The sequence below is a fragment of the Ornithorhynchus anatinus genome, chromosome 3, assembly GCF_004115215.2.
Source record: "Ornithorhynchus anatinus isolate Pmale09 chromosome 3, mOrnAna1.pri.v4, whole genome shotgun sequence".
Lineage (NCBI taxonomy): Eukaryota > Metazoa > Chordata > Mammalia > Monotremata > Ornithorhynchidae > Ornithorhynchus > Ornithorhynchus anatinus.
The window spans coordinates 96,901,240-96,928,016 of NC_041730.1; the positions used below are offsets into that span (position 1 = coordinate 96,901,240).

General features: G+C 40.9%; 1 protein-coding gene and 1 non-coding gene across 28 annotated transcripts in view; one reads left to right on the forward strand and one right to left on the reverse strand.

Annotated features, from left to right (window-relative positions):
- Positions 1 to 26,777, reverse strand: part of ANK3 (ankyrin 3) — a 678,945-nt gene that overhangs the window by 221,832 nt on the left and 430,336 nt on the right. The window contains exon 1 of one of the 27 annotated variants that reach the window (XM_029059634.2): positions 22,417 to 22,634. The exons of the other annotated variants lie outside the window; for them this stretch is intronic. Within the exon in view, the coding sequence (XP_028915467.1) occupies positions 22,417 to 22,452 (36 nt within the window). The 5' untranslated portion in view covers positions 22,453 to 22,634. Of the gene's footprint in view, positions 1 to 22,416; positions 22,635 to 26,777 lie in introns of those variants that run through there. 27 annotated transcript variants of the gene reach the window in all.
- Positions 11,954 to 12,091, forward strand: LOC114810802. The gene has a single exon (XR_003758494.1). It is a non-coding gene; the product is annotated as a small nucleolar RNA SNORA7 (small nucleolar RNA).

Here is a 26,777-nt window from a genome sequence, read left to right on the forward strand (position 1 = left end):
GACTGCACTTTTGCATGCATCTTTATGACCCATTATGTTGCCGGCAGTTACATTTTGGAGTGAGCAAAGGGGTGTCCTGGTTTTGTTCAGTCCACCAGTGGCCACCTTAGCCTCAGTCCTTTCATTCACCAAATGACTCCCTTCTTTTCCCTTTAGTAAAGTCGATAAGAATTTCTCACATGGAAGGCTCTATTCCTATTATTGACAGCAAATGCATCATCCTCATCCAGACAGGCCAAAACTTAATGGCTACTGCCGGTAATTAAACCTCTCCATATTTCCCTTAAACATCTATAGTACTTCCTGGGATTGAGTGGGCAGTAGCTCAATCAACTTCCCTTATAGCTGATTTAGATCTAAATCAACAGCCACTGTGTAAATACCTAAGAAACATGGTGTCGGAATGGAAGTTACAGCAGATGTGTGGGTCTGGGGAGGTAGGGGGTAGAGAAGCAGCATGGCCTAGTGGATAGAGCATGGTCCTGGGAGTCAGAAGGATCTGAGTTCTAATCCCAGCTCTGCCACTTGTCTGCTGTGTGACCTTGACAATTCATTTAACTTCTCTGTGCCTCAGTTCCCTCATCTGTAAAATGAGGATTAAAATTGTGAGCTCTATGTGGGTCAGGGACTGTGTCCAAGTTGATTATCTTGTCTCTAGAACAATGCCTGGCACATAGAAAGTACTTAAAAAATGTCATTATCAATATTATTATTAGGGGGAAAGAGCTCCTTCTTAAACCCAATCCTAATGGACCCTGAATGCACAGAATGTTGGGAATCCTTCTCTAAGGGAACACTCATTAAAATGAGTTTTCATTTCACAGAGAAACTGGCCAGCAAAGCTGAGTACTACCTTCAGAGTGAACCTAGTGGGCAAATTCCTTTCCCTGGAGAGACTAGCTGAATCATCACATTCCCTATATTAAGGGGCAGCATTCTGGAGAGGAAACATTTTCTTATGTTATTAAGGTCCCATCTAACTTTTCCTTCAAGAGAAACATTTTTCTCGGCACTGCAAAAAGGAAGCAGCCTTTTATGGAGGTACCAGGTTTATAAGGCTGATTGGGTCATGTCTGATAAGAGGAAAGTTTTCCCCTCTTGTGTTTTAAGCAATAGTATTTTTTCAAACAGAGAAGGAGTGTGGCCTAGTAGGACCTGGTTGTAGGGGGCCCTAGGAGTCAGAGGACCTGGGTTCTAATCCCGGCTCTACCACTTGTCTTCTGTATGACCTTGGGCAAATCACTTCTCTTCTCTGTGGCTCAGCTATCTCATCTATAAAGTGGGGATTCAAGCTGGGAGCCCCACGTGGGATATGGACTGTGCCCAACCTGATTAACTTGTATCTTCCCCAGCATTCAGTACAGCGCCTGACACATAACAAATACCATATAAAAATATACACAGAAAGCCAGAAGTAATAGCAACAGTAATAATTGTGATACTATTATGTCTGATTCTGGTATGTCTGATTCTGGTTCAAATTAAATGGTTCAGGAGGCAACATGCAAGTACTGAAATGAAAGGAAGGCAATCAGTGCAATGAGCTGCAAGCTTGCTACGTGTCCCTGCAACCCCACCAAGTTTCCATCACTCAGTGGTATATATTGAGTGTAAGCTTGATGTGGGCAGGGAATTCATCTGTTTATTGTTGTATTGTACTCTCCCAAGTGCTTAGTACAGTGCTCTGCACATAGTAAGTACTCAATAGATACGACTGAATGAATGAATGACTTGAGTGCTTACTTTGGGCATCATCACAATCAACTGTATTTACTGAGAGTTTACTGTGTGCAGAGCACTCTATGAAACACTTGGGAGAGTATAATGCAACAGAGTTGTCAGACATATTGCCTTCCCACAACACATTTCTCTGCAAACCCCAAAATTAGGCAACAAAAATGATTACTTTCATCATCTCCTTGGAGAACAACTATCTGTTTTATCTCATACCTTGGATATCAATCAGCCATATTTACTGAGCACTTACTGTGTGCAGAGCACTGTACTGAGAGTTTGGGAGAGCACAAAACAACAGAGTTGATAGATACAGTATCTGCTTTTAGAGCTTAAAGTCTAGAGGAGGAGACAGACATTAATGTAAATAAAAAAAAATTATGGATATGTATATAAGTTCTGTGGGGCTGAGGTAGGGGCAAAGAAAAGGAGCAAATCTAAGTGCAAAGGTGATACACAAGAGAGTGGAAGAATAGGAAATGGAGGCATAGTCAGGGAGGGCTTTTTGGAGGAGATGTGTCTTCTACATAGCTTTGAAGGTGGGGAGAGCGATCGTCTGTTGGATATAAAGAGGGAGGCAGTCCAGGCCAGATGCAGGACATGGACAAAAGGTTGATAGTGAGATAGATGAGACTGAGGTACAGTGAGCAGGTTGGCATTAGAGGAGCAAAGTATGTGAGCTGGGTTGTAGTGGGAGAGAAGAGAGGGGGCAAGGTGATTGAGTACTATAAAACCAATGGTAAGGAGTTTCTGTTTGATGCGTAGATAGATGGGCAATCACTGGAGGTTCTTGAGTGAGGAACATAGAATGATTTTTTTAGAAGCATGATCCAGGCAGCAGAATGAAATAAGGACTGGAGAGGGGAGAGTCAAGAAGCTGTCCTAAGCGCTTGGGAGAGTATACTATTAAGGAACTGGTAGACATGGAGCCTACGTCAATAAGAAGCTTACAATCTAGAGGGGAAATGTGAGCCAGTGATCATTTTCATGCTCTAAAGCCTTTTGAGACATACTACGGTGAACGCTGCTTCAGTGACACTGTCCTCTCCTGGTTCTCCTCCTAACTCTCTGTCTGCTCATTCTCAGTCTCTTTTGTGGCCTCCTCTGCCTCCCATCCCCTAACTGTGGGTGTTCCTCAAGGTTCAGTTCTGGGTCCCCTTCTTTTTTCCATCTACACCCACTCCCTTGGAAAACTCATTCGCTCACACAGCTTCAACTAATAATAATAATAATGAAAGCATTTGTTAAGTGCTTACTATGTGCAAAGCACTGTTCTAATCGCTGGGGGGGATACAAGGTGATCAGGTTGTCCCACGTGGGGCTCACAGTCATCCCCATTTTACAGATGAGGGAACTGAGGCAAAGAGAAGTGAAATGACCTGCCCAAAGTCACATAGCTGATAAGTGGTGAAGCCAGGATTTGAACCCATGATCTTTGACTCCCCAGCCTGTGCTCTTTCCACTGAGCCACGATGCTTCTCTATCACCTATCATCTATCACCTCGCTGCTTCAACTATCACCTCTAAGCTGATTCAATAGTATTTATTGAGTTCAATAATATTTATTGAGCGCTTACTATGTGCAGAGCACTGTATTGAGTAAGCGCTTGGGATGAACAAGTCGGCAACAGAGAGAGACAGTCCCTGCCTGCCGTTTGACGGGCTTACAGTCTAATCGGGGGAGATGGACAGACAAGAACAATGGCAATAAATAGAGTCAAGGGGAAGAACATCTCGTAAGCTGATGACACCCAAATCTACATCTCCAGCCCTGATCTCTCTCCCACTCTGCAGTCTCGCATTTTCTCCTGCCTTCAAGACATCTCTACTTGGATATCCTTCCGTCACCTCAAACTTAATGTGGCTAAAACTGAACTTCTTATCTTCCCACCCAAACCCTGTCACTTTCCCATCACTGTTGACAGCACTACCATCCTTTCTATCTCACAAGCCCGTAACCTTTGTATTATCCTTTACTCCTCCCTCTCCTTCCATCCACATATTAAAGCCATCACTAAATCCTCTCAGTTCTACCTTCACGCCATCACCAAAACCCACCCCTTCCCCTCCATCCAAACTCCTACCACATCAATGCAAGCACTTATCTTAACCCATCTTGATTATTTTATCAGCTTCTTTGCTGATCTCCCTGCCTCCTGTCTGTTTCCACTCCAGTCCATACTCCATTCTGCTACCTGAATCATTTTTCTTCAAAAATGTTCAGACTATGTTCCCCCACTCCTCAAGAAACTCCAGTGGTTGCCCATCCACCTCCACATCAAGCAAAAACTCCTCACCATTGGCTTTAAGACACTTAATCATCTTGCCCTCTCCTATCTCACCTCGCTTTTCTCCTTCAACAACCCAGCCCACGTGCTAACCTTCTCACTGTACCTCATTCTGCTCTTCTAATCGCTGACCTCTCACCCATATCCTTCCTCTGGCCTGGAACACCTCCCCTCCTCATATCAGGTTATTGCTCTCCTCCACTTCAAAGCCTTATTAATAATAAATAATAATAATGTTGGTATTTGTTAAGCACTTACTATGTGCAGAGCATTGTTCTAAGCGCTGGGGTAGATACAAGAAAATCAGGTTGTCCCCCGTGGGGCTCACAGTCTTAATCCCCATTTTACAGATGAGGTAACTGAGGCACCGAGAAGTTAAGTGACTCGCCCAAAGTCACACAGCTGACAAGTGGCCGAGCCGGGATTCGAACCCATGACCTCTGCCTCCAAAGCCCGTGCTCTTTCCACTGAGCCACGCTACTTCTCATAATAATGTTGGTATTTGTTAAGCGCTTACTATGTGCAGAGCACTGTTCTAAGCGCTGTGGGAGATCCAGGGTCATCAGGTTGTCCCACGTGAGGCTCACAGTTAATCCTCATTTTACAGATGAGGTAACTGAGGCACAGAGAAGTGAAGTCACTTGCCCACAGTCACACAGCTGACAAGTGGCAGAGCTGGGACTCGAACTCATGACCTCTGATTCCCAAGCCCAGGCTCTTTCCACTAAGCCACGCTGCTTCTCTAATGTTGGTATTTGTTAAGCGCTTACTATGTGCACAGCGTTGTTCTAAGCGCTGGGGTAGACACAGGGGAATCCGGTTGTCCTATGTGGGGCTCACAGTCTTAATCCCCATTTTACAGATGAGGTAACTGAGGCACAGAGAAGTTAAGTGACTTGCCCACAGTCACCCAGCTGACAAGTGGCAGAGCTGGGATTTGAACTCATGACCTCTGCCTCCAAAGCCTGTGCTCTTTCCACTGAGCCACACTGCTTCTCATTGATAATGATGGTATTTGTTAAACACTTACTAGGTGCCAAGCACTGTTCTAAGTATTGATTGAAGGCACATGTCCTCCAGGAAGCTTTCCTTGACTGTGCCCTCCTCTCCTCTTCTCCACTCCCTTATTTGCCAATCATACTTGCTCCTTTATTCATCCTCCCTCCCTACCCCATAGCATATACATATATATCTATGTATATCTGTAATTTAACTATATATTTATTTATATTAATATCCATCACCTCCTCTAGACTGTGAGCTTGTTGTGGGCAGGGAATGTTTCTGATGTTATATTGTACTCTTCAAAGTACTTAGTAAGGGGTCCTTTGCACACAGTAAGTGCTCAATAAATAGGAGTGAATGAATGAACATTATCTTTCCATTAGGGTTGTCAGTAACAGAACAGATCACAGCAGGCACAGCCATTTTAACCCAAATACCTTCACAAATTTTATAGCAGATGCTAGAGAGATAAATGTGGGCTAGACATAAAGTAAAGGGGAAGAAGAGGAGAAAGGATAGAGAGCAGAATGGAAAAGGAGAGAAGAAATATTGCCATCCAAGGTTCTCTTCCCTAGCCAAGCTGCGTTTGTAAACTCCTGTGGGCAGGGATCATGTCTTTTACCTCTATTATTCTTTCCCAAGCAGTTAGCACAAGGTTGGTGCTCAAGAAATCCTTTTTTAAATGGTATTTGTTAAGTACTTCGTTCCAGGAACTGTACTAAGCACTGGGGTAGATACAAGATAATCAGGTTCGACACAGTCCCTGTCCCACATAAGGCTCACTGTCTTAAATCCCAATTTTACAGATGAGATAACAGAGACTCAGAGAAGTTAAACGACTTGTCCAAGGTCACACAGCTTGATTTACAGATATTATGTGTATATGGCTGGGCACCAGTTCTAGCTATGGTGTCACTAATGCCAATACCAGTATAGGACCAGACTAGTTCTTAAAACTTACCGTCCTATTGCTTGGTAAAAAGAGATCGAAGCACTTAATATTACAAGCAGTAGAAGCAGTGTTGCCTGAGTTTAGATTGTGAGCCGGTTATTGGATAGATGCATAATTGAGTTTGGGACTACAAAAAAATGCCGTTTTGATTACAGCCACCAAATAGGGAGAGACTGAAATGGTCCCAGTGTAAATATTCTTTATCTTTAGTGAAATAGTTGTGAAAAAATTAATTGGCTATAGAATGCTAAATAAGGGCTAGCAACCACTGGAGATATTTTCCTGGGGTAGCACTAATATGGTCAGCCTAGGAGGTCAACACTTAAGCCAAGAGGGACAGGGAAACCGGAGAATTGTTTCAACTCTTCAGAATACCCCAGGGTGTTCCCTCTGGGAAACCCTATCTGAGCACTGGGACATTTCCATTCAGATGGTTCACCCTTGACTCTGCCAGAGACTTAGGAGAAAATATTTTGGTCCTGGTGGCTTTCAAAGCTCGCAGGGGTGAGCGATCCGATTGCAGACTAGGGGTTTAAATGGTTTACAAACAAATGAAGCCAATAAAAGAAATGCATGGAGCCATGATTTTCCCACTGTAGTATGGTTCTTGGCAGAAAAGCTTCGAGGAAAGTTTTAATCATGTTCAGGGGCCTATGGGTGGTTATTTTCTCAGATCCTCTTACTAACACCTCAATAGAGATGAGGAAGAGAAAATCAAACAGGAGAGATAGGGAAAAGCCATAAATGTATAATTCAAATCATAAATGTATAATTTTCTTTTCTTTTTATTTCTGGTACTTATTAAGTGCCTAATATGTGCCAGGCACTTTACCAAATGCGAGGGTAGATGCAAGATAATCAGATTGGACACAGTCTCTGTTCCGTGTAAGACTCAGTCTTAATCTCCATTTTTACAGATAAAGTAACTGAGGCACAGAGAGGTGACTTGCCCAAGAGCACACAGCAGAAAAGTGGCAGAGCCAGGATTAGAACCCAGTTCTTCTGACTCTGAGGCCCGAGCCCTTTTCACTAGACCGCACTGCTTCTCTTTTATTCCTGTAGACGGCTTCTTTTTGTTTGGAAAAAACCCCCAGAAGATTGCTAGCAAGGGGGAATTTGGGCATTGCAAGTGTGTTTACGGTTATTCAAAAATAAGAGTCAACATTGTTTGCAGGAATAATCCAGTTAGAAGAAGAGGGGAGAAAACCAGCAGGTCACTTTGTGGAGGTCTCTGTGCACAATGTTTACAAGTCATCGCTATCTAAACAGCATCAGGCCGCTGCAGGGTTCTCTTTGTTTTCAGGGATTTCACATGGAAGCAATGTTAAATCTGTCCCTTGAAAGGAGGTCATTGTCCCCCAACAAATGCTCAATGCAGTAAGCATTTTTTCACTGGGATGATGGCCAACATGCTTCCCGCTGCCTTTGCTGCACAGCCACAAACCCCTGGGACTTTCTGTTTGCAGCAGCTCCGACTAAATCCGGAGAGGTAGAAAAAAGGTCTTCTCTTTAAAGGAATTAAAAGAGAAACCCATTTAAACAAATGTTAGTCGTGGTATTTTTAAAGTGCGGTTAAAGAGGCAATCTTAGTATCCTGAGAAAAGCTGCTATTGCTGAATCTCACCCAGAAAGTCTCGTGTTGATATTGCACCAAGGAAGGATCCTTTTAAAGATTTTTTACAACCAGAATTCAGCGCCCTAACAGTTCTCATGAAGATATATGATCCAAAAGAGAACGTTCTTTGTGCATAACATAGGTTTTCTCCCATCAGGCAAAACAATTCTAATGACTTTAAATTAAGCCGTAGGTTTCTTACTATTTTTTGTTGGTGTGGGGGACGCTTCCACCATCAAAAAGGGTTTGGGAGGATATTTTCAAGGAGAAAAGATAAACTTCAGGGCAATCATTCAATCAATCAATGATATTTTTGAGCCTGTGTTCACCGCACTGTATTAACCATTTGGGAGACTAAACAGAGTTGGAAAACACCTCTTCTCTCATGGAGTTACACTCAAAGGAGGATTTTAGTTTTGAATGTCAGGAATTATAACAAAAATATTTCCTTTGGTTAGGCCTGTGGTGTCCCTCATGAGAAGGGGAGAAAAAGTGCTTCCCCTTCCTCTCCTCCAATTTTCTTCTGCCCCCTTCATTCCACAGAAACTGCCCTCTCCTGGTTCTCATCCTAAAAGAGAAGCAGCGTGGATGGAGAACGGGTGCGGGAGTCAGAAGGACCTGGATTCTAATTCCAGTTCTGGCACTTGTCTGCTGTGTGACCTAGGGCTAATCACTTTACTTCCCTGTGCCTCAGTTACCTCATCTGCAAAATGGGGATTAAGATTGTGAGGCTCATGTGTATTGCTTGTATCCACCCCAGTGTTTAGTATGGTGCCTAGCACATAGTAAGCACTTAAATACCATTATTGTCATTATTATTATTAATTATTCTCTCTGGTAGCTTATTCTCAGTCTCTTTCATCGGCTCCTCATCTACCTCCCACTCTCTAACTGCGGGAGTCTCTCAAGGTTCAGTTTTGGGTCCCCTTCTCTTCTCTACCTTCACCCACTCCCTTAGAGAATTCATTTGCTTTATGACTTCAACTACTATGCAGATGATTTCCAAATCTACATCTCCACTCCTGACCTCTCTACTCTGCAGGCTCACGTTTCCTTCTGCCTTCAAGACATCTCTACTTGGATGTCCCACTGACACCTCCAACTTACCATGTCCAAAAGAGAACTGCTTGTCCTTCCACTGTCTTTCCCATTACTGTAGACAGCACCACCATCCTCCCCTATCTCACAAGTCCATAAACTTTGCATTATACTCTATTCATCTCTTTCATTTTATATTCATCCCACCCCCAGCCCCACAGCCCTTATGTACAGGTCTTTAAATTATTTATTATAAATTATTTATTTATTCATATTAACATCTGTCTCATTATGGGCAGGAAATGATTCTATTAATTCTGCTGTACTGTACTCTCCCAAGCACTTAGAACAGTGCCCTGCACATAGTAAGCACTCAATAAATATCATTGGCTGGCTGATCTCATTCAACCCACATATTCAATCTGTCTCCACATGCTGTGGGTTCAACCTTCAGAACACCGCTATTAATATCTGCCCTTTGCTGTCCATCCAAACTGCTATCACGCTAATCCAAGCACTTATCCTACCTCCCCTGGATCACCGCATCGGCCTCCTTGCTGATCTTCCTGCCTCTTATCTCTCCCCTCTCCAGTCCATACTTCGTTCTGTTGCCTGGATCATTTTTCTACAAAAACTTTCAGGCCATGTTTCCTGACTCCTCAAGAACCTCCAGTGGTTGACCATCCACTGCTCCATCAAACAGAAACTCTTTACCATTGCCTTTAAAACATCCAATCACCTTGCACCCTCCTACCTCACCTCCCAGATTTCCTACTGGCCCGTATTCTTTCCGCTAGGCCACGCTGCCTCTCTTTGCAGGGTAGATTAGCAGGATTGCAGGAGAGTCATAGCCCCCATCCTGCAGCCAACATGCTGAGGACCGGAGCCAGAGGCTTGGGCTGCTCAGAACTGTCCCAGAGTCCAGCCTACTGGCAGCTGGATGAAGGAGGGAGAGCTGAGCCAATTGTACCCTGGGCACAATCTTTCAAGCTACCAAACTCCTAGGGCAAATACCACTATTATTATTATTCTCATTATTAGTAATAGTAGTCATAAGGGCTGCACTCTCCACTGGGCCTCAGTGGCAAGAATGTCTTTCTGAAGACAATATTACTGCCCCAGTGAAGCAGCCAGAGCAGGGATTACCTGAAGAAACAACAGAAACTTACCATCACCTTAAACTTCATAGCCCCTTTCCTTTAAATCATACTGCTTTTCCTCCCCAATCTCAAGCTAAATCAAATCCTCCTACTGAGACTGTGAGACTTTGTACCTACCCCAACCCTAAGAACAGTGTTTGGCACTTAGTAAATGCTTAAAAAATACAATACAAAAGTGAAAGCTGAAGGTTGCACAGGACAAGGCAAGCTGAAGGATCACTATATCACTAGCAATACCCAGGGGAGGTCTCTAGATAATGGGGGAAGGGGCAGGCAATGGAGACCTGGTGCCAATCTTGATTATGAGAACAATTAGCAATGGCCCTAACATTAACAATGTCCCTAAGGCCCTTTTTTATGATATTTGTTAAGCACTCTGGAGAGATAGCAGAGAACTGGCATTACTCTAGCTAAACATGAGCAAAATACTACATCCATTAAGTAGAGATAGAAAAGCTAAACAAATTTTCATGCAGGAAAATGAAATACTATGAAAATATACAAATATGAAATATATTTATACAAATTCCTGCCTAAAATAGTCTGTGTCAACTCACCTCAACATGCCTAAAGGAACCTTAATCCTCCAATCTGCAAGTGTTTACCAAACTGCCACAGGTTTGTATAGCTTGTATTTGGTGCATTAGTGATATGTGGAAAAGATAAGGTATGAGCTCAATCTCTCCCCAAATAACTAAACTTTCTGAATAAGGATTAAGTAGTCCCAAAGACCCAAAATTGAAAATAATAAATCTCTCAGTCTTGGGACATGGCTGACCTTTCTCAAAGGCATGCAAAGGAATTCTGAGTTAGAATCCAGAACTAAGAATTCTTAGTTCTATTTCAGTCGCACTGCCAACAATGGATGATCTCGGGACAGTTTGCTTCCATGTAAAACTGAGTCAACAGCACTGGCTACAGACTTCTCAGAGTCAAAAAATACACAACTCTAAAAAAAGAACAAAGCTACTTGGCTGATTAAAAATAAGAAATTTTAGAATGAAAATACTAAAATTTCTTGGATTTCTTAGTACATCTACCTTTACCAGAAATGACATATATACTAATTGGTTATCATTTTCATAAATAGATTCCTCTTTCTCCATATTGAATGAGAAATAATTAAAGCCTTTGGGGTTAGACAAGAGAAGAAGATAATAAGGAGTGATTAAATAATTCTCTTCCCTTAGGTATTCTTTCATCATTTCTTCTTCCAGTAATAGTCATTCACTTGGAGAATGTGACCAGCTGTTCTCTATATCCCCTGAGAGATGAAAGGAAGGAAATGGACTTCATTAAAAGCAAGGGAGAGTTTGGTTTAGACCTAGGGAAGAACTCCCTGACATAAATCATTGATTTACAATAGATCACCCCTTCTAGACTGTGAGCCGGTTGTTGGGTAGGGATTGTCTCTATTTGTTGCCGAATTATACTTTCCAAGCATACAGTGTACATTGTGTGTACAGTGTTCTACACAAAGTAAGCACTCAATAAATACAACTGAATGAATGATGAATTTATATTAATGTCTGTTTCCCCCCGTTAGATTGTAAGTTTGCTGTGGGCAGGAAATGCCTCTGGCAAATCTGTTGTCTTATATTCTCTTGAGCCCTAGTAGAGTGCTTTGTGCTTACTATGTGCCAAGCACTGTTCCAAGTGCTGGGGTAGATACAAGTTAACTAACATGGAGGCAGTCCCTGTCCCACAAAGGGCTCACAGTCTTAATCCCCATTTTGCAGCTGAGGTAACTGAGGCCCAAAGAAGTTTGTTACTTGCCCCGGGTCACACAGCAGACAAGCGGTGGAGCCAGGATTAGAACCCATGATCTTCTGATTCCTAAGCCCATGATCTATCCACTAAGCCAAGCTGCTTCCATAAATATCATTGATTCATTGACTGTCAGTAATTCAAAAAGATTCCTTTGGAAGAGTGTGGATTCACCATCCTTGAAAATAATTAAAGGATAGACACCCAATTGTCCAAGAGTCCGAAGCCATTTGCTCATTAGAAACAAATGACTCAACCGGATGATATTTCAAGTGTTTCTAAAGGCTATGAATCTAGATTTCTATCTCTGTGTATGCATATATGCATACATCTATGTCTATATTTTATCTATCCTAACAATCACTTGTATTTATTGAGCATGTACTCCGAGCAGGTCCTCTCAGGGTCGCACCTGGAGAGTTTCCAGGACTCTACCAGTCTCGACTATAGGAGGGAGAGTCAAGTAGATGCATAACCAGTCCATCCCTAGCTTGGCGAGTGGCTAGTGAGTGGAAGGCAATCTGTTACAGGTCAAAAATCCCCTGTGCTGGGCAGCAGCATAATGGGAGAGAGTTGAGGGTGGAGACTCAACCTTACTGTGTGGAAGGAAGCAATGGTAAACTACTTCCATATTTTTACCAAAAAAACTGTATGGATCCACTACCAGAACAATTGAAGATGGAGGGGGGGGCATTCTGAGAGAGATGTGTCCATAGCATTGCTATGGGTCGGAGATGACTCAACAGGATAAGACAAAACAAGACTCTGTGCATAGTACTGTACTAAGCACTTAAAAGAGAACAGTACAACAGAGTTGGTAGTTATGTTCCCTGCACATATGGAACTTTCCGTATGGACATAAAAGTAAGTTGCCAATATGAACATTATGTGCTGTGGGGCTGAGAGTGGAGGGAATGAACGGTACAAATCCAAGTGCAAGGGTGACCCAGAAGGAACAGTGGGCAGGGGAAATGAAGGCTTAGTTGGGGAAGGCATCTTGGAGGAGATGGATCTTAATAAAGCTTTGAAAGTAGGGACAGCCTGTTGAATATGAAGGAGGAGGGAGTTCCAGGCCAGAGGCGACAGGTCGCTGGCAAGACAGACGAGACTAAGATACAGCAAATAGCTTGGTGTTAGGGGAGAGAAGTGAATGTGCTAGATTGTAGCTGGAAATAAATTTATAAACTCTTACCTCTGAAACTCCATAGTTTTGAAACTCCAACACAAACGGTAACCACCACTTACTAATGAATGACAGATTCATTCTTAAGAGTATATTTTTTATACTCATTTTACGAATAAAATTGGACTTAGAGATTCAGCTAAAGAACAAAATAATCTGGGAAGCTAGAGCCAAATCAAGGGATAGAAAATGGGAGTCTAAAGCTTGCTTCATGTGTTCCTTCCTCTATCACCTCTACTGCTGACTTGCTAAGGAATCTTCCCTAATTCCCTGTCTCCAGCCTCTCCCCTTTTCTGGCCATACTCCACTCTGTGGAAGTAACTTTATTCTTTTTAAAGCACACACAAAACCCCACTCTGTTGGGTCCTTTCTTAGTTGATGAGGGAAGGATTGAAAAGATCTATTTAATTTATAATCCAACACTCTCTGTGACAAATTGAAGTCTGGCCTTTTTGCTTTTTCTACGTTTTACCACCACTATGCTTATCTTCCAGCAACATGGACTCAAACCACTAAACAACTGCATCATGATGTTTGTCTTGTCTCTAGCCTGTAAATTCCTCATGGGCAGGGAATGTGTCTACCAACTCTGTTGCACTGTACTCTCCCAAGTGCTTTAGTACATTGCACTGCACAGAGTAAATGCTCAATAAATATCATTGACTGATTGACTGATTGAAGTAAAATGATGGTGGAGTGCCAGGGCCTAGAGAGCCCTTCAGAAAGCCAAAGAAGAGCAGCTGAATTAATAGCATCAGAAGAGGAAAAGATCAAGCAGGTCAGGATTGGGAAATATTAAGGATAAAAAGGGGGAAGCTTTATAAGTCTGACCCTTAGCTACTACTAAAGAAAACTGGCAAGGGCTCTTTTGACTTCTTGGGGTTTTTCCACTGATTTGCTATGTTATGAATCAGAACAGGGCTGTCAGGCTTCATGCTTATTATGTCGGAGAGATTGGCGTCAGGACTGAAATATTTAATCCCAGGAACTATTCACGTATAAATATAGCAACAGAGACCAATGATAGGCTAAATTTAGCCTAGGTATCAGGAGATGAGGAAAGGTATTTACTTTGGACATGTATTCCAAAATCAATAAATAGGTTAATTTTTACCACGGATTAATTTTTTTCCAGAATAGAGTTTGAAAATTGGAGTGAGAGAGTTGGACTGGCAGATAAACTGAAAGCTACAGTGTTGAAGTTCCATGGATTCAAGCTCTCCAAAGGCCAGGACAGAGCTAGCTGAGAGCACATTAGGGCTGATTTAGGGACTCAGGGAAGCAGATGGTGAGGAGGTGGCGAGTGAGAGGAAGGATGTGGCATAGGGGAGGAGTTTCTTCAATTCATCACTGGTGAATGCTTGGAGTCAGAGAGTGCAGCTGGGGCCGCGTGGGTGTCGGTGATAAATGAAATTCTCCACTATTTTATTCAGCAGTCAGATAATGATTTTTTACCTCAAGGGGCAAAAATGCTATTTTTCTTCCCATTTTAACCCATTTCTGGGTTCAAAAAAGGGACTCTGAGGAGGTATATTTTCACTTTTTAGCTAGTGCAATTTTAGAACTGTGAAGTAGATAGGGAATCTAATCTTTAAGAAGATGCAGCTCAGAAACCTATATCTGTAATCTACTTGAAATACAGAGATAGTGAATTTGATGTTTAAGTACATGGAGCAATATTCTAAAAATAGTGCTAAAGTATTGGGTGAAATCAACTCTACCAGAGGCAGTTTTTTTTTTTTCCTATCTTAATCTAAGCATCACTTCATTTATTTTCCCAATAAGATACTGGAAAAAAGAGGACTATTTCTGTGAAACCTCTGCTTTTTATAAATTTTGCCGATAGCAGGAACTCCATGGATCCACTTCCATGACATTTAAGAAGTAGACACATTTTGGTGTGTAGTCACAAACAAAATATTAAAGGTAATTTTCTGTCAATTGGTGCTTTCGTCTTTCACTTGAAACTGGCTTATCCTGAGGAGAGATAACTGACTCAGATTGGTAATGTAGTGATGTATCAGTCACCTGTTCTGAATAAAAAAGGGATCTAAGACATTTTAACAGTGCAAAAAAAGCAAAAGACTTTGCTATTACTAACTGTTGAGGTTAATATGCCTTTAGCCAGTGTAATCCACTTAACCTTCCCTCTCCAAATCTAAAGATAGGAAATAATAATAATTATAATAATGATGGCATTTGTTCAGTGCTTACTATGTGCAAAGCACTGTTCTAAGTGATGGGGGGGATACAAGGTGATCAGGTTGTCCCACGTGGGGCTCACAGTCTTAATCCCCATTTTACAGGTGAGGTAACTGAGTCACAGAGAAGTTAAGTAACTTGGCCAAAGTCACACAGCTGATAAGTGGTAGAGCTGGGATTAGAACCCACAACCTCGGATTCCCAAGCCCATGCTCTTTCCACAGAGCCCTGCTGCTTCCTCTCCTCGGGAAAGGGATAAAGGGGATAAAGAGAATGTTTAGAAAAGTTTATTTTTGTAATTACATAAAATGGAATCCTAGAGACACAATAATCCTTCAGTGCAGTGCTCTGCTTGAGAGCACTGTATTTATGAGCACCTGTTGGGTGTACAGCACTCCACTAAGCACTTAGGAGAGTATACCAGGATTAGTAGACATGATCACTCTCTCTAGGCAGACCAACACTCGCCCCATCTTCAAAGCCATAATTTAATTAATTCTCCTCCAGGTAACCTTTTTGGACTATGTTCTCGGCTGCCACACTATTTTCCTTGCCGATGCTTCTCCACTGTAGTTAGCCACACCGGCTGATATGAAAATAATTACGATATTTGCTAAGCGCTTACTATGTGCCAAGCTCTGTTTGAAGCGCTGGGGTAGATACAAGGTAATCAGGTTGTCATACGTGGGGCCCACAGTCTTAAACCCCATTTTCCAGATGAGATAACTGAGGCACAGAAAAGTTAAGTGACTTGCCCAAGGCCATACAGCAGACAAGTGGCAGAGTCAGGATTAAAACCCACATCCTCTGACTCCCAAGCTTGTGCTTTTTCCACTAAGCCACACTGCTTCTCAAGCACTTAGGTAACTTCCCCCCGGCCAACAACATTCATATCCAGTTGCTTCACCCATTTTAATGTCTGAATCCCCCAACTGACTATAAGCACCTTGAGAGCAGGGAATTGTGTCTACCAAAGTAATAATAATAATAATAATGTTGGTATTTGTTAAGTGCTTACTATGTGCCGAGCACTGTTCTAAGCGCTGGGGTAGACAGAGGGGAATCAGGTTGTCCCACATGGGGCTCACAGTCTTAATCCCCATTTTACAGATGAGGGAACTGAGGCACAGAGAAGTTAAGTGACTTGCCCACAGTCACACAGCCGACAAGTGGCAGAGCTGGGATTCGAACTCATGAGCCCTGACTCCAAAGCCCATGCTTTGGCACTGAGCCAAAGTACTGTTCTCTCCCACATACTTAGTGCAGTGCTTTGTACAAAGTAAGCACTTTGAAAATACCATTCATTAATTAACTGATTGATGCCTCACAAAAGGGATTTTACAATCTAGCAGGGAAGATGGACATGAAAATAAATACTATTACTACTACTGCTAATAATGATATTTGTTAAGTGATTATTATATGCCAAGCACTGTACTAAGTGTTGGGGTAGATATAAGATGATCAGGTCTGCCCTTGGGCTCACAGTCTAAGTAGAAAGTAGAACTGAATCCCCATTTGGCAGATGAGGAAACTGAGGCATATAGAAGTTAAATGATTTGCTCAAAGTCACACAGCAGGACAATGGCAGAGCTGGGATTTATTCATTCATTCAATCATATTTACTGAGTGCTTACCGTGTGCAGAGCACTGTACTAAGTGCTTGGAAAGTACAATTCAGCAATAAAGAGACAATCCCTGCCCACACCAGGCTTACAGTCTAGAAGACGGGAGACAGACATCAAAACAAGTAAACAGGCATCAACATAAATAGAATTATAGATATGTACATATATAAACAAGTGCTGTGGGGTGGGAAGAGGGGAGTAGAGCAAAGGGAGTGAGTCGGGGCAAAGTGGAGGTGAGGGGGAGCTGAGGAAAGGGCTTAGTCTGGGAAGACCTCTTGGAGGAGGTGAGCCTTCAGAAGGGCTTTGAAGGGGGAAGCGTGATTGGCGGATTTGAGGAAGGAGGGTCTTCCAGGCCAGAGGGAGGACGTGGGCCAGGGATCAATGGCGGGACAGGAAAGTACAAGGCAGAGTGAGAAGATTAGCACCAGAGGAGTGGAGAGTGCGGGCTGGGATGCAGGAGAGAAAGGAGGTGAGGTAAGAAGGGGCAAGGTGATGGAGAGCTTTGAAGCCAATAATGAGGAGTTTTTGCTTGATTTGGAGATTGATAGGCAATCACTGGTGGTTTTTGAGGAATGGGTGATATGCTCAGAATGTTTCCATAGAAAGATAATCTGGGCAGCACAGTGAAGTATGGACTGCAGTGGGGAGAGACAGGAGGTTGGGAGGTCAGAAAGGATGCTGATGCAATAAACCCGGTCCTCTTACTCCTGGGCCTGTGCTCTTTCCACCATGGCCATGTCCAGTAGGAGGTAGGAAGAAGCAATATAGCATAAATATAATGTATAATAGTGAATATAGTATATAATAGTAATAATATGCTATTTGGCACAGGCAGAATGGGGGTTTGTAATTTCCTGAGTGCTTAGATAACATTAAAGGTCCAAAATGGCAATTGGGGGAGAATAGGGATACAGGTGGGATATGAGAGATTATTCAGCAACGGTCTTCTGGAATCGTGGTCTGAGAAAGACCGTTGAAGATAGGTACAGCAGAGATCTACTGGATGTGAAGGGCTGAGGAATCCCTAACGGGGGGTGTGAGCAAGGGCAACTTTAGGATTTTCCATATCATCAACTCAAAGTAACTTACAAAAAATGACGGCATTAACCCCAGTGACAGTACTCTTCAAGCTCCAACAATTACCCAGACTATCACTGATTTTATAAAAAATGAGGACAGATGAGGGGAAGCCTTCTTGAGGGTACCTAGTAGATGATACTCTTGTGTGGGAAACAGTCTAGAAAAAAGCCCAGGTGCCCAAAGAAAGTGACTCTGTGTAAATGAATCTGCAATTGGTTGCCTGTTGCTACTGCCTACACTCTCCTTTAGGGTTGCTTTTTCATGTGCTGTTCTTCCTCTATTTTCCCACTGTTCTTTATCTCCTTATTACTTTAATTCTATCCCTGAACACTCTATCAATAGGTGATTAGGTTTTGAGAGTGTGGATTTAAATTCCTTGTAACAGTGGATATAGAAAGCCAGTAAATTAAATCCATGCAAATCCTCGACTTCCTCCTTTCACAGTCTCCTTAAATAGTCATCTCCTATGGGAGGAATTTCCCGAGGAATCTCTCCACCTTCCTAGTCATGCTTTCTAAACAGCCAGCTCTGCTGAACTTTTCTGTTGTTAATAAAATGGATAACTGTGGTATGTGTTGAATGCCCTACGGTGGCTACAGGTTAATCAGCTTGGACAGAGTTCCTGTTCCCCATGGGGCTCAGAGTCTAAAAGGAAGGACAAGCTTGAATCTCCCATTTTACAGATAAGGGAACTGAGGCATAAAAAACTTGAGTGACATGCTGCAGGCATGTGGCAGAGCAGGAATTAGAATCAGCCTTAATTAGAGTAAGCCTTAGCAGTACTATATTCATTCAATCATATTTTTTGAACACTTATTTTGCACAGAGCACTGTACTAAGTACTTGGGAGAGTACAATATAACAATAAACAGACACATTTCCTGCCCACAACGAGCTCACATTAGATTAAAATTAAAATTAGATTAATTTTCAGCAAATTTAAATTTCTTACATTCAGGATTTCAAAGGCACTGCAGTTAGTTGGTTTTGTTTTCTTTTAACTTTGCTGGTGAGGTTAACAGGTTTGAATTTAATCAAGTGCCTACTCTTGTTAGTCAGAGGCTTTCATAACCGATACTATCCTAGTGACAATTTTCAAACCAACTTCTTCGATTTTTTTGAGGTAGCTATTTTTTCCCTTTGTCTAGATTATTTCAAATTTCATTAAATAACAGACCTTCAGAAAAGGATGTACCCTTAAATGACAAAGATAGTCTACTCTTTATAAAAACACAATTCTCCTTGGTATGTTCTAATTGTAAACTGAATGTGTATACTGCTTAAAATTTAGTAACCTCTGACTGGTCCACGATGACCAAGAGAGGGAAGACTATTTTTTCATCTGTTGAATCCACCTGAACTCGTTCCAGAGCTCATACTTTTTCCTCTACCCTGATCTCCATCATCAACTTTCCACTGAACAACACTCGTTCAAGTTGTTCTGAATTACAACTAAAATAATAGTTTGGGAACAAAGAGAATTGTAGTATATCAGAGCTTAACTATTCTCATTTCCAAATCTGATAAAAAAGGACATAATTAGCTATAAATATGTAAATGGTGGATGATAACTACACTATAATTTTAATCTCAGAATTCAAACCTAGCCCTTCCAGGGGTTTTCTGAGACATGAAGGTCAACAAACCAACATTAAGTTGTAGTACCAAACACTAATTGTATCCTGACATTCAGGGGTTTAAATGTAAGCTAGTTGTAGCAGGGCACATGTCGACCAACTCTGTTGTATTGTTGTCTCCCAAGTGCTTAGCACAGTGCTCTGCACACAGTAAGCTCTCACTAAATACCACTGATTGAAAGTAGGGAACTTGAGTTTGCAGGGCCACCTTAAAACCGAATGCTTATGTTAGTCTCTTCTGAACTGAAAAATAGCATGTCTTTTTTTATGATACCTACATCATTTACTGTAGTTTACATATTTTACAAAAATGCTCCCTTCTCCCCAGAGAGAACTAGCCATACTATTGATACAGCAACCATTAACTAGGCAACTGATATTACATTAGTGAGTCCATCAATGACATTTATTGAGCACTTACTGTGTGCAGAGGTCTGTGCTAAATGCTAGTCAATCAAAAATCTATAATCTGCACCCAGAGACAGGTATAAAACGAGATGGAAAATTTAGGGAGGGGAAGAGAGAGAAAGCTCTGATTGATACATAACTATTAATGATCAAATTCCTAAAAAAAGTTCAATCCATTGAAAAACGTCTCTCAAAATTACTAGGAAAATATGTAACCAGTCTTACTGCTCATTTTCAAGTTTTATTGAACTTTGCATTTTAAGAGTATATTTCACACACAGCTACGTGCTAAGAATGTTAGCATAAAATCATTGGTTTGGAGTCTTTAAACCTTGATTCGATCATGACTTGTAAATTTACAAAACACTCTTTCAAAAATCTATGATTTGTAGGATAGATTAAAGAAGGAAATTGAAGCAGAGCTTACTTAGCTGACTAAAGGTCATATAAACTCACTTCCAACATTTTAGTGCACACAGTTGACAGTAAGTATTTGTAAAATGACCCAATGGAAAATTGGCAAAATGCTCTGTGAACAGGACAGCAAATAACAGAAAAGAACCATAAACTAAAGAACAGCATTTGAATATAATTTAACATAGGCACTTATTGACAATTCTTGAAAGAAAATTAGGAAAAGAATTATCTACTATACCCTCCTCGCAAGGTTCTTATCCATAATTTAGGCTCTTATCCATAATTTAGCTCATCTGGATAACTCTTAGATTTTTAATCCCAATCCACAAAATGTGTAGTCTGAATCTTAGGTTTTATTCAACTTTCAAACTCTCTAATCCAACAATAAATAATAGTCTTTTGTGATAATGCTCATGCACAATTTGCACTGGGTCAGCACTCTTACCCAGCCAATTATTCAGGGCAAATAATTCAAATTCAGCTTTGTCATCTGAGTATGTTTAAAAACAAGAAGTCTATAGCATTCAGTATGCTACAGGATCATTTTCACAGCACACATCATATTTACCAACATAATATATCCTCAATAGGTGCAATTTTCAGTTTTAAATTTAGTGAAATAAGTAAACCTGTACAAAAAAATTTTATAAAATCACATAATTAAAAATGTGGGTGGTTCTTCTTGTTTGTATGTATGTTTTATACCTGGAAATCTAGGAACAATATGGACATTTCAGTGCAGATTTTGCCAACTCCATGACATATTTGGGACATTGGAAAGCACTTAGTACAGTGCTCTACACATAGTAAGAATTCAATAAATACCATCGATCAACTGCAAATGAAAGCACCGGAATCCTCAATTTTTCCCAATTTCTCATCACTCTACACGTCATTCTAATTTAGTGTAGATTTTTGTCAACTTTATGACACATTCTGGACATTGTAAATGAAAGCATGGGAATCCTTAATTCTTCTCAATCTCTCAGCACTCTACCACTGTCAGTCTAATTCAATTATATAAATGTTAACATTACACGACAGCAATAGTAACCGCCACCACTGATTCCACAGCAGAAATAAAGCACTTATTGCAGAAGAAATCTATTGAAATTAGTACATTTTAAAAATCTGTCTGCACTGATCTAACCACAACTTGAACAAACACATTTTTAAAAATCAAATCATATTTTAAACAATATTTTCACTATTTTGATACACCATGTCAAAAACCTAGGACACCTAATTCTGACCATTAACCATCTTCTCAAAATAAATCAAAATTTTTATTTGATATGGTTACAGCTAATTATTTTCTCACAGGGTATAAACACAGTTTAGCACTGACAAGCATTAAAAATTCCACATTTAATAAAATGAACAGATATCAAAAAATGAAGAAACTCAGAAATGAGGGGGTTTCATAATTGAACATGTCTAATAAAAGTAATTTCTAAATGATTTCCATATTTTGCTACTTTAGGTTGAATACATTTTTAATATTAGTGAAAATATAACTACCATGCTTTCTTGCCCACAATAGGGTGATTTTGCCAAGGTTATGCAGCAACGCTTCAAAATCATTAGAAGTCCCATTTTTCTTCTATAAACGTGTTGCCTGAGTTTTCAGTATGTGAGAAATGAAGTAAAATCCCCACTTTTCTGCAATTACCTGAATGACCAAGGCACAGATTTTGGCTCTGTATTTTATCACTTCAGTTCTCAAAATACTTTCTCAATCCACACAAAATCAGTATCAATCAATCAGTGTATATACTGAGCACTTTCTATGTGCAGAGCACATTTATGTGTGTGTGTGTGTGTGTGTGTGTATACATACATACATACACATATATATAAATATATATATATGTAAAAAAATCAATATAGCCAAAGATATCTAGAAAACCTACCCAGTAAAGGTTTTTAAAAAATAAAATCACAAGATTTTACTTAACAGAAAGCATGTTCAGAAGTACAGAGAGTATAGTTTCCATTGGCCTGTGCCACATTTCCAAATGATGCAGAAATCTTTTTTTGTGTTTCATAACGCATCACCTAAAGGCTGATGAGGCTAGACAGAAAGCACATCACGAACACCCCTAGTGCTTGTTGTGAAGAGGCAAAATCATATACAGAAACAATATACAACACACAGCAACCCGAACACAGCCTTCTAACGACCATGTACCAATTCCCTTCAAAAAGGTTGAGTAAAAAACTTATCTTAAAATTACAATTATTTATGATCTAAATCAACTACTCAAAAAACAAGTTTCTTTCAGCAGCCAAAAATGCTTACTTGTTCTGGGAAGCATTCTCCCTCTTCTACTGCCATTTTCTGTGGCCAAGTTTGAAACCTGATAGCTCAATTAGTTAACACTATGGACATAGCATCACAGCTAAAAATATCTGTCGTGAGAAATATAAAAGTTGGTTTTCCCTCTAGAAACGAAGCTCTGGCATGCCTGTCGCCTTAGCTATTTGTTGCAGAAACAACAGGCGCTCGCTTGAAAAGTTTTACAACTCTGACAAACAATGCAGTGTCTCCCACAATTCCAGGCTGACGGACCATATTTGTAAGCGCCAATCATTCTCTGTATATGTAACCATGATATGTGGAATGCCAAAAATAGCAATTCAATCAGCTGGTTGGGATAGTACCGCTGCTTGGAACCACTCATGAAACCAGCTTTTGTCACTCTGCTTATCAGTTCTTTCCCCTGGAGTGCAAACCGTTTCGGAATTCTTTCTGAAGGCAACAATAACACTATTTTATCCTCTGGACATTTGAAATCTGTGATCTGTGCTTGCTCCCTACAGCTTGGTCAATTTCTGCTTAATTAGATTTATTTGATAAGGGATTCTAAAAGGTTAAACAACATTTAAACTTGGGACTATTCTTGCATGTTTGTGATGTACTTCAAGCTGCTGCGGTCAGGGTTGAAAATGAACATTGCAGAAGATGAAAATCTGAATAAACTAGATTTTTAGCAATAAAATTCACATAATGGCATTATGAAGACATATTTCTGATATCAGAGAAAATCTCAACTGCCCTGTGAGATCGCAGTTCAGTCAGGTTATCTTGTGAATGTAGCAAGGGGGAGAACTCGGTAGGCAAGTGATTAACTTATATTTTAGGTACCTAGCACTGCCTGTTTATGCTGGATTTCTGTTGGCTTGGATTCTGATTTGATTGAGGCTTTCATATTTAGGTCATTTCAGATTTAGGGAGAAATCAATCATTCAATCAATCAGTGGTATTTACTAAGCATTTACTATGTGCAGAGCACAGTCCTAAGTGCTTGGGAAAATATAACAGAGTTGGTAGGTACTTTCCTGGCCTATCATGAGGGAGCAAGCTGACACCTTGGAGAGAAGCAGCATGCCCTAATGGATAGAACAGGGGCCTGGGAGTTAGAAGGATCTGAGTTCTAATTCCGGCTCCACTACCTGTCTGCTATGTGACCTTGGGCAAGTCACTGCACTTCTCAGTGCTTCAGTTACCTCATCTGCAAAATGGGGATTAAGATTATGAGCCCTATGTGGGACAAAGACTGTGTCCAACCCAATTTGCTTGTAACCTATCACTTAGTAGAGTGCCTGGCTCATAGTAAGCACTTAACAACTATCACAATTATTATTAATAATATTAATATTATTGAATGCACCCATAATCTCATGGGGGATAGCGTGCAATCCCATGCTACTATCAGAAAGGGAATAATAAACTCTTTATTAGAAAGGGTGGTAAAAAACGAATACCAGAGGTGAGTAATTTGTCTCTTACATACTGAGTGACCCTGGGTCATTTTTCTTAACTTATCTGTGGCAGTTTTGGTAATGGGATTTGCTAACTTCTCACATAGAGAGCATTGTATTAAATGCTGGAAAAAAGGTAGAGGGTACAGCAGTGGGTCAAAACAGTGCTTGACCCACAGCAGGGAAGATGATTGAGTACTTTAAAGCCAATGGTGGAGTTTCTGTTTGACACAGAGGTGGATAGGCAACCCCTGGAGGTTCTTGAGGAGGGAGGAGACATGGACTGAACGTTTTTTAGAAAAATGACCAGGGCAGCAGAGTAAAGTTAACGGATTAGAGTGGGGAGAGAGACGAAGCAGGAAGGTCAGTAAGGAGGCAGATGCAGTAATCAAGGATGGCTAGGATTAGTGGTTGGATCATCGTAGAAGCAGTTTAGACAGAGAGGAAAGGATATATTTTAGTGATGTTGTGAAGGTAGAACTGAAAGGATTTTGTGAGAGATGGAATATGTGGGTTGAATGAGAGATTAGTAGAATATAACACCAAGATTTCGGGCTTGTGAGATAGGGAGGATAGTAGTATTGTCTACAGTGATAGGAAAGACTAGGGGGAGCAGGGTTTGGGTGGAAAGATAAGGAGTTCTGTTTTGGACATTTTGAGTTTGAGGGGAGGACAGGACATCCAGGTAGAGACACCCTGAAGGCAGAAAGAAATGCAAGCACTTTAGCAAATAATTACTGGTGCTTTAGAATTACAAAATCAAGGGGCTACAAGAAACCTTAACTATAAACAAGACTTTATACAAGCATTAATCTTATTTAGTAAGAGCTTCCTGTATAACTCATTTCATTAACAAACTTAATGATAAGGGGCTCTTCCTTCCTGCTTTAATTTAATCCATTTATTTCTTTAAAACAGCACACTTCTCCTCACAGACACTGCAGCTGCAAAAGGACACATGGAGAGAGTGATTTTGTGCTGACTCTAAAGAAAGCTGGCTTTGCCTCCTCTGTGGCATTTGTATTTACTAGGAACATACAGGGGAGCATAAACAGTGTATAGTTGATCTTCGCGGCTCAGGGATTTTTTCCTTTGAGATTTGTGTTTCCTGTATTACTTTCTTTTCTTGAAATGTCAATTCCTCTTCTTTCTCTGGTTCTGGAGAAACAGTAACTTCTCACTCATTTCTGCAGCAGCCCTCTGGCACAGACCTAGTACCCTGAAACCTTCATTTGATCAATCAATCATCAATGGTATTTATTGAGTGCTGATAGTTTGCAGAACACATCCATGGGAATCTAGAGGTACCTGCGTTTACTCTGCAGATGTGCTCAGTAACATTTGTTTGGGGAAACATCAGGCATCAAGTATAGATTCCGATCAGGAGCAAATGGGCACTGATATTGCTCTCTCATTCTCACTTGCATCACCTTGACTCACGGGTCCAGCTATCAGATCATAGCAAACACTGGAGTAATTATGATGAATTTGCCTTCATTGAATCCATTCCTGGAATTAAAGAAGATTGGGGCAGAGGGACACCATAAAGTAAGGATTTGTGCTTAATGACTAATTAGATACACAGGCAAGAAAACATTGACTGAGGTAAAGAAGAATTTTGGTAAATTCATGGGCAGCAGGTCCATGCAGGGCATTTACAAGGAAAGACTGAGCTGTTCAATGGGGCATCTAAGGTAATGACTTCAAGAAGGGCAACCTTCACATGGTTTCTCCACTTTCAGGGACAGAATATTGGGCGAGTTGGGCCAGAGAACTGTTTCAGGAAGGCATCTTTTAAATTTCTGTTTTGCTCTACAAGGAAATTGGGAACAAGGAAGATTAAGAAACAGTAGAGGAAGGAGGAAGTGGATGAGAGGAGTGAGGCAGAAAGTAAGAGGCTCATGCAAAAAGAATGTCATTGAGTGTCAGAGATCAGGTAGGAGCATTAAGGTTCTGATGAATAACAAATTAGTTTCAAGCCAGGGAAACTGCAAAGCAGCTCCAATGTCCCATAATTCTCTCACTCCAAAGCAACCCTGTTTCCACAAAACAAAAGACTCTCAACTAATTAGCACTTGTTATATTTATCCTTTCAGATTCCAACAAGGTTCCAGGAATCCTGTGTCTCGCTAAGCATATCCAACACATGTTCCTTTAGATATCTGGGCTGACAGAACCCCTCCTAGATTGACTGGGAGTTGGAAGAACCTGCCTCAGGATGCATTCATCTGTCTGTGAGAAGTGTTGTCAAATTCCAAAGGAGGTCCAATCTTCGCAGCACCCCTGGAGGCTCACTTGCAGAGATAATGAGATAATCTGGATATAACACAGTTTCAGTGTATATGAAACCCAGCAGCAATGTTTCATCAGTTCTAGACAGTTTCTATCATTTTCCCATAGGTGTCTGACCTGAGAGTTTGGCTTTAGCCCAATCAAGATTGATGAGAGAGAGGGGCTTCTGACTGAGAGAGACACCTAGGGAAAGGTGGGGAAGGTAGCTTTGATTCTTCAAAGTTTAATTTTACTGTTGGAGATTTTAACCTCACAACCTCATAATTTAGAAGCAACATGACCTTAGTAAAAAGAACACAGGCCTGGGACTAATCCTGGCTCTGCCATTGCCTGCTGTGTGACTTTGAAGAAGTCACTTAACCTATGTGTCCCTTGGTTTTCTCAACTGTAAAATAATATTGATGATTGTGGTATTTAGGTGTTTCTTATGTGCCAGGCACTGCTCAAATTGCTGGGCTGGATACAAGAAAATCAGGTTGGATATAGTCCCTGTCCCACACAGGACTCACAATCTTAATCCCCATTTTACAAATAAGGTACCTGAGACACGGAGAAGTGAAGTAACTTGTCCATGGTCACAGAACAGACACATGAGGGAGATGGCAT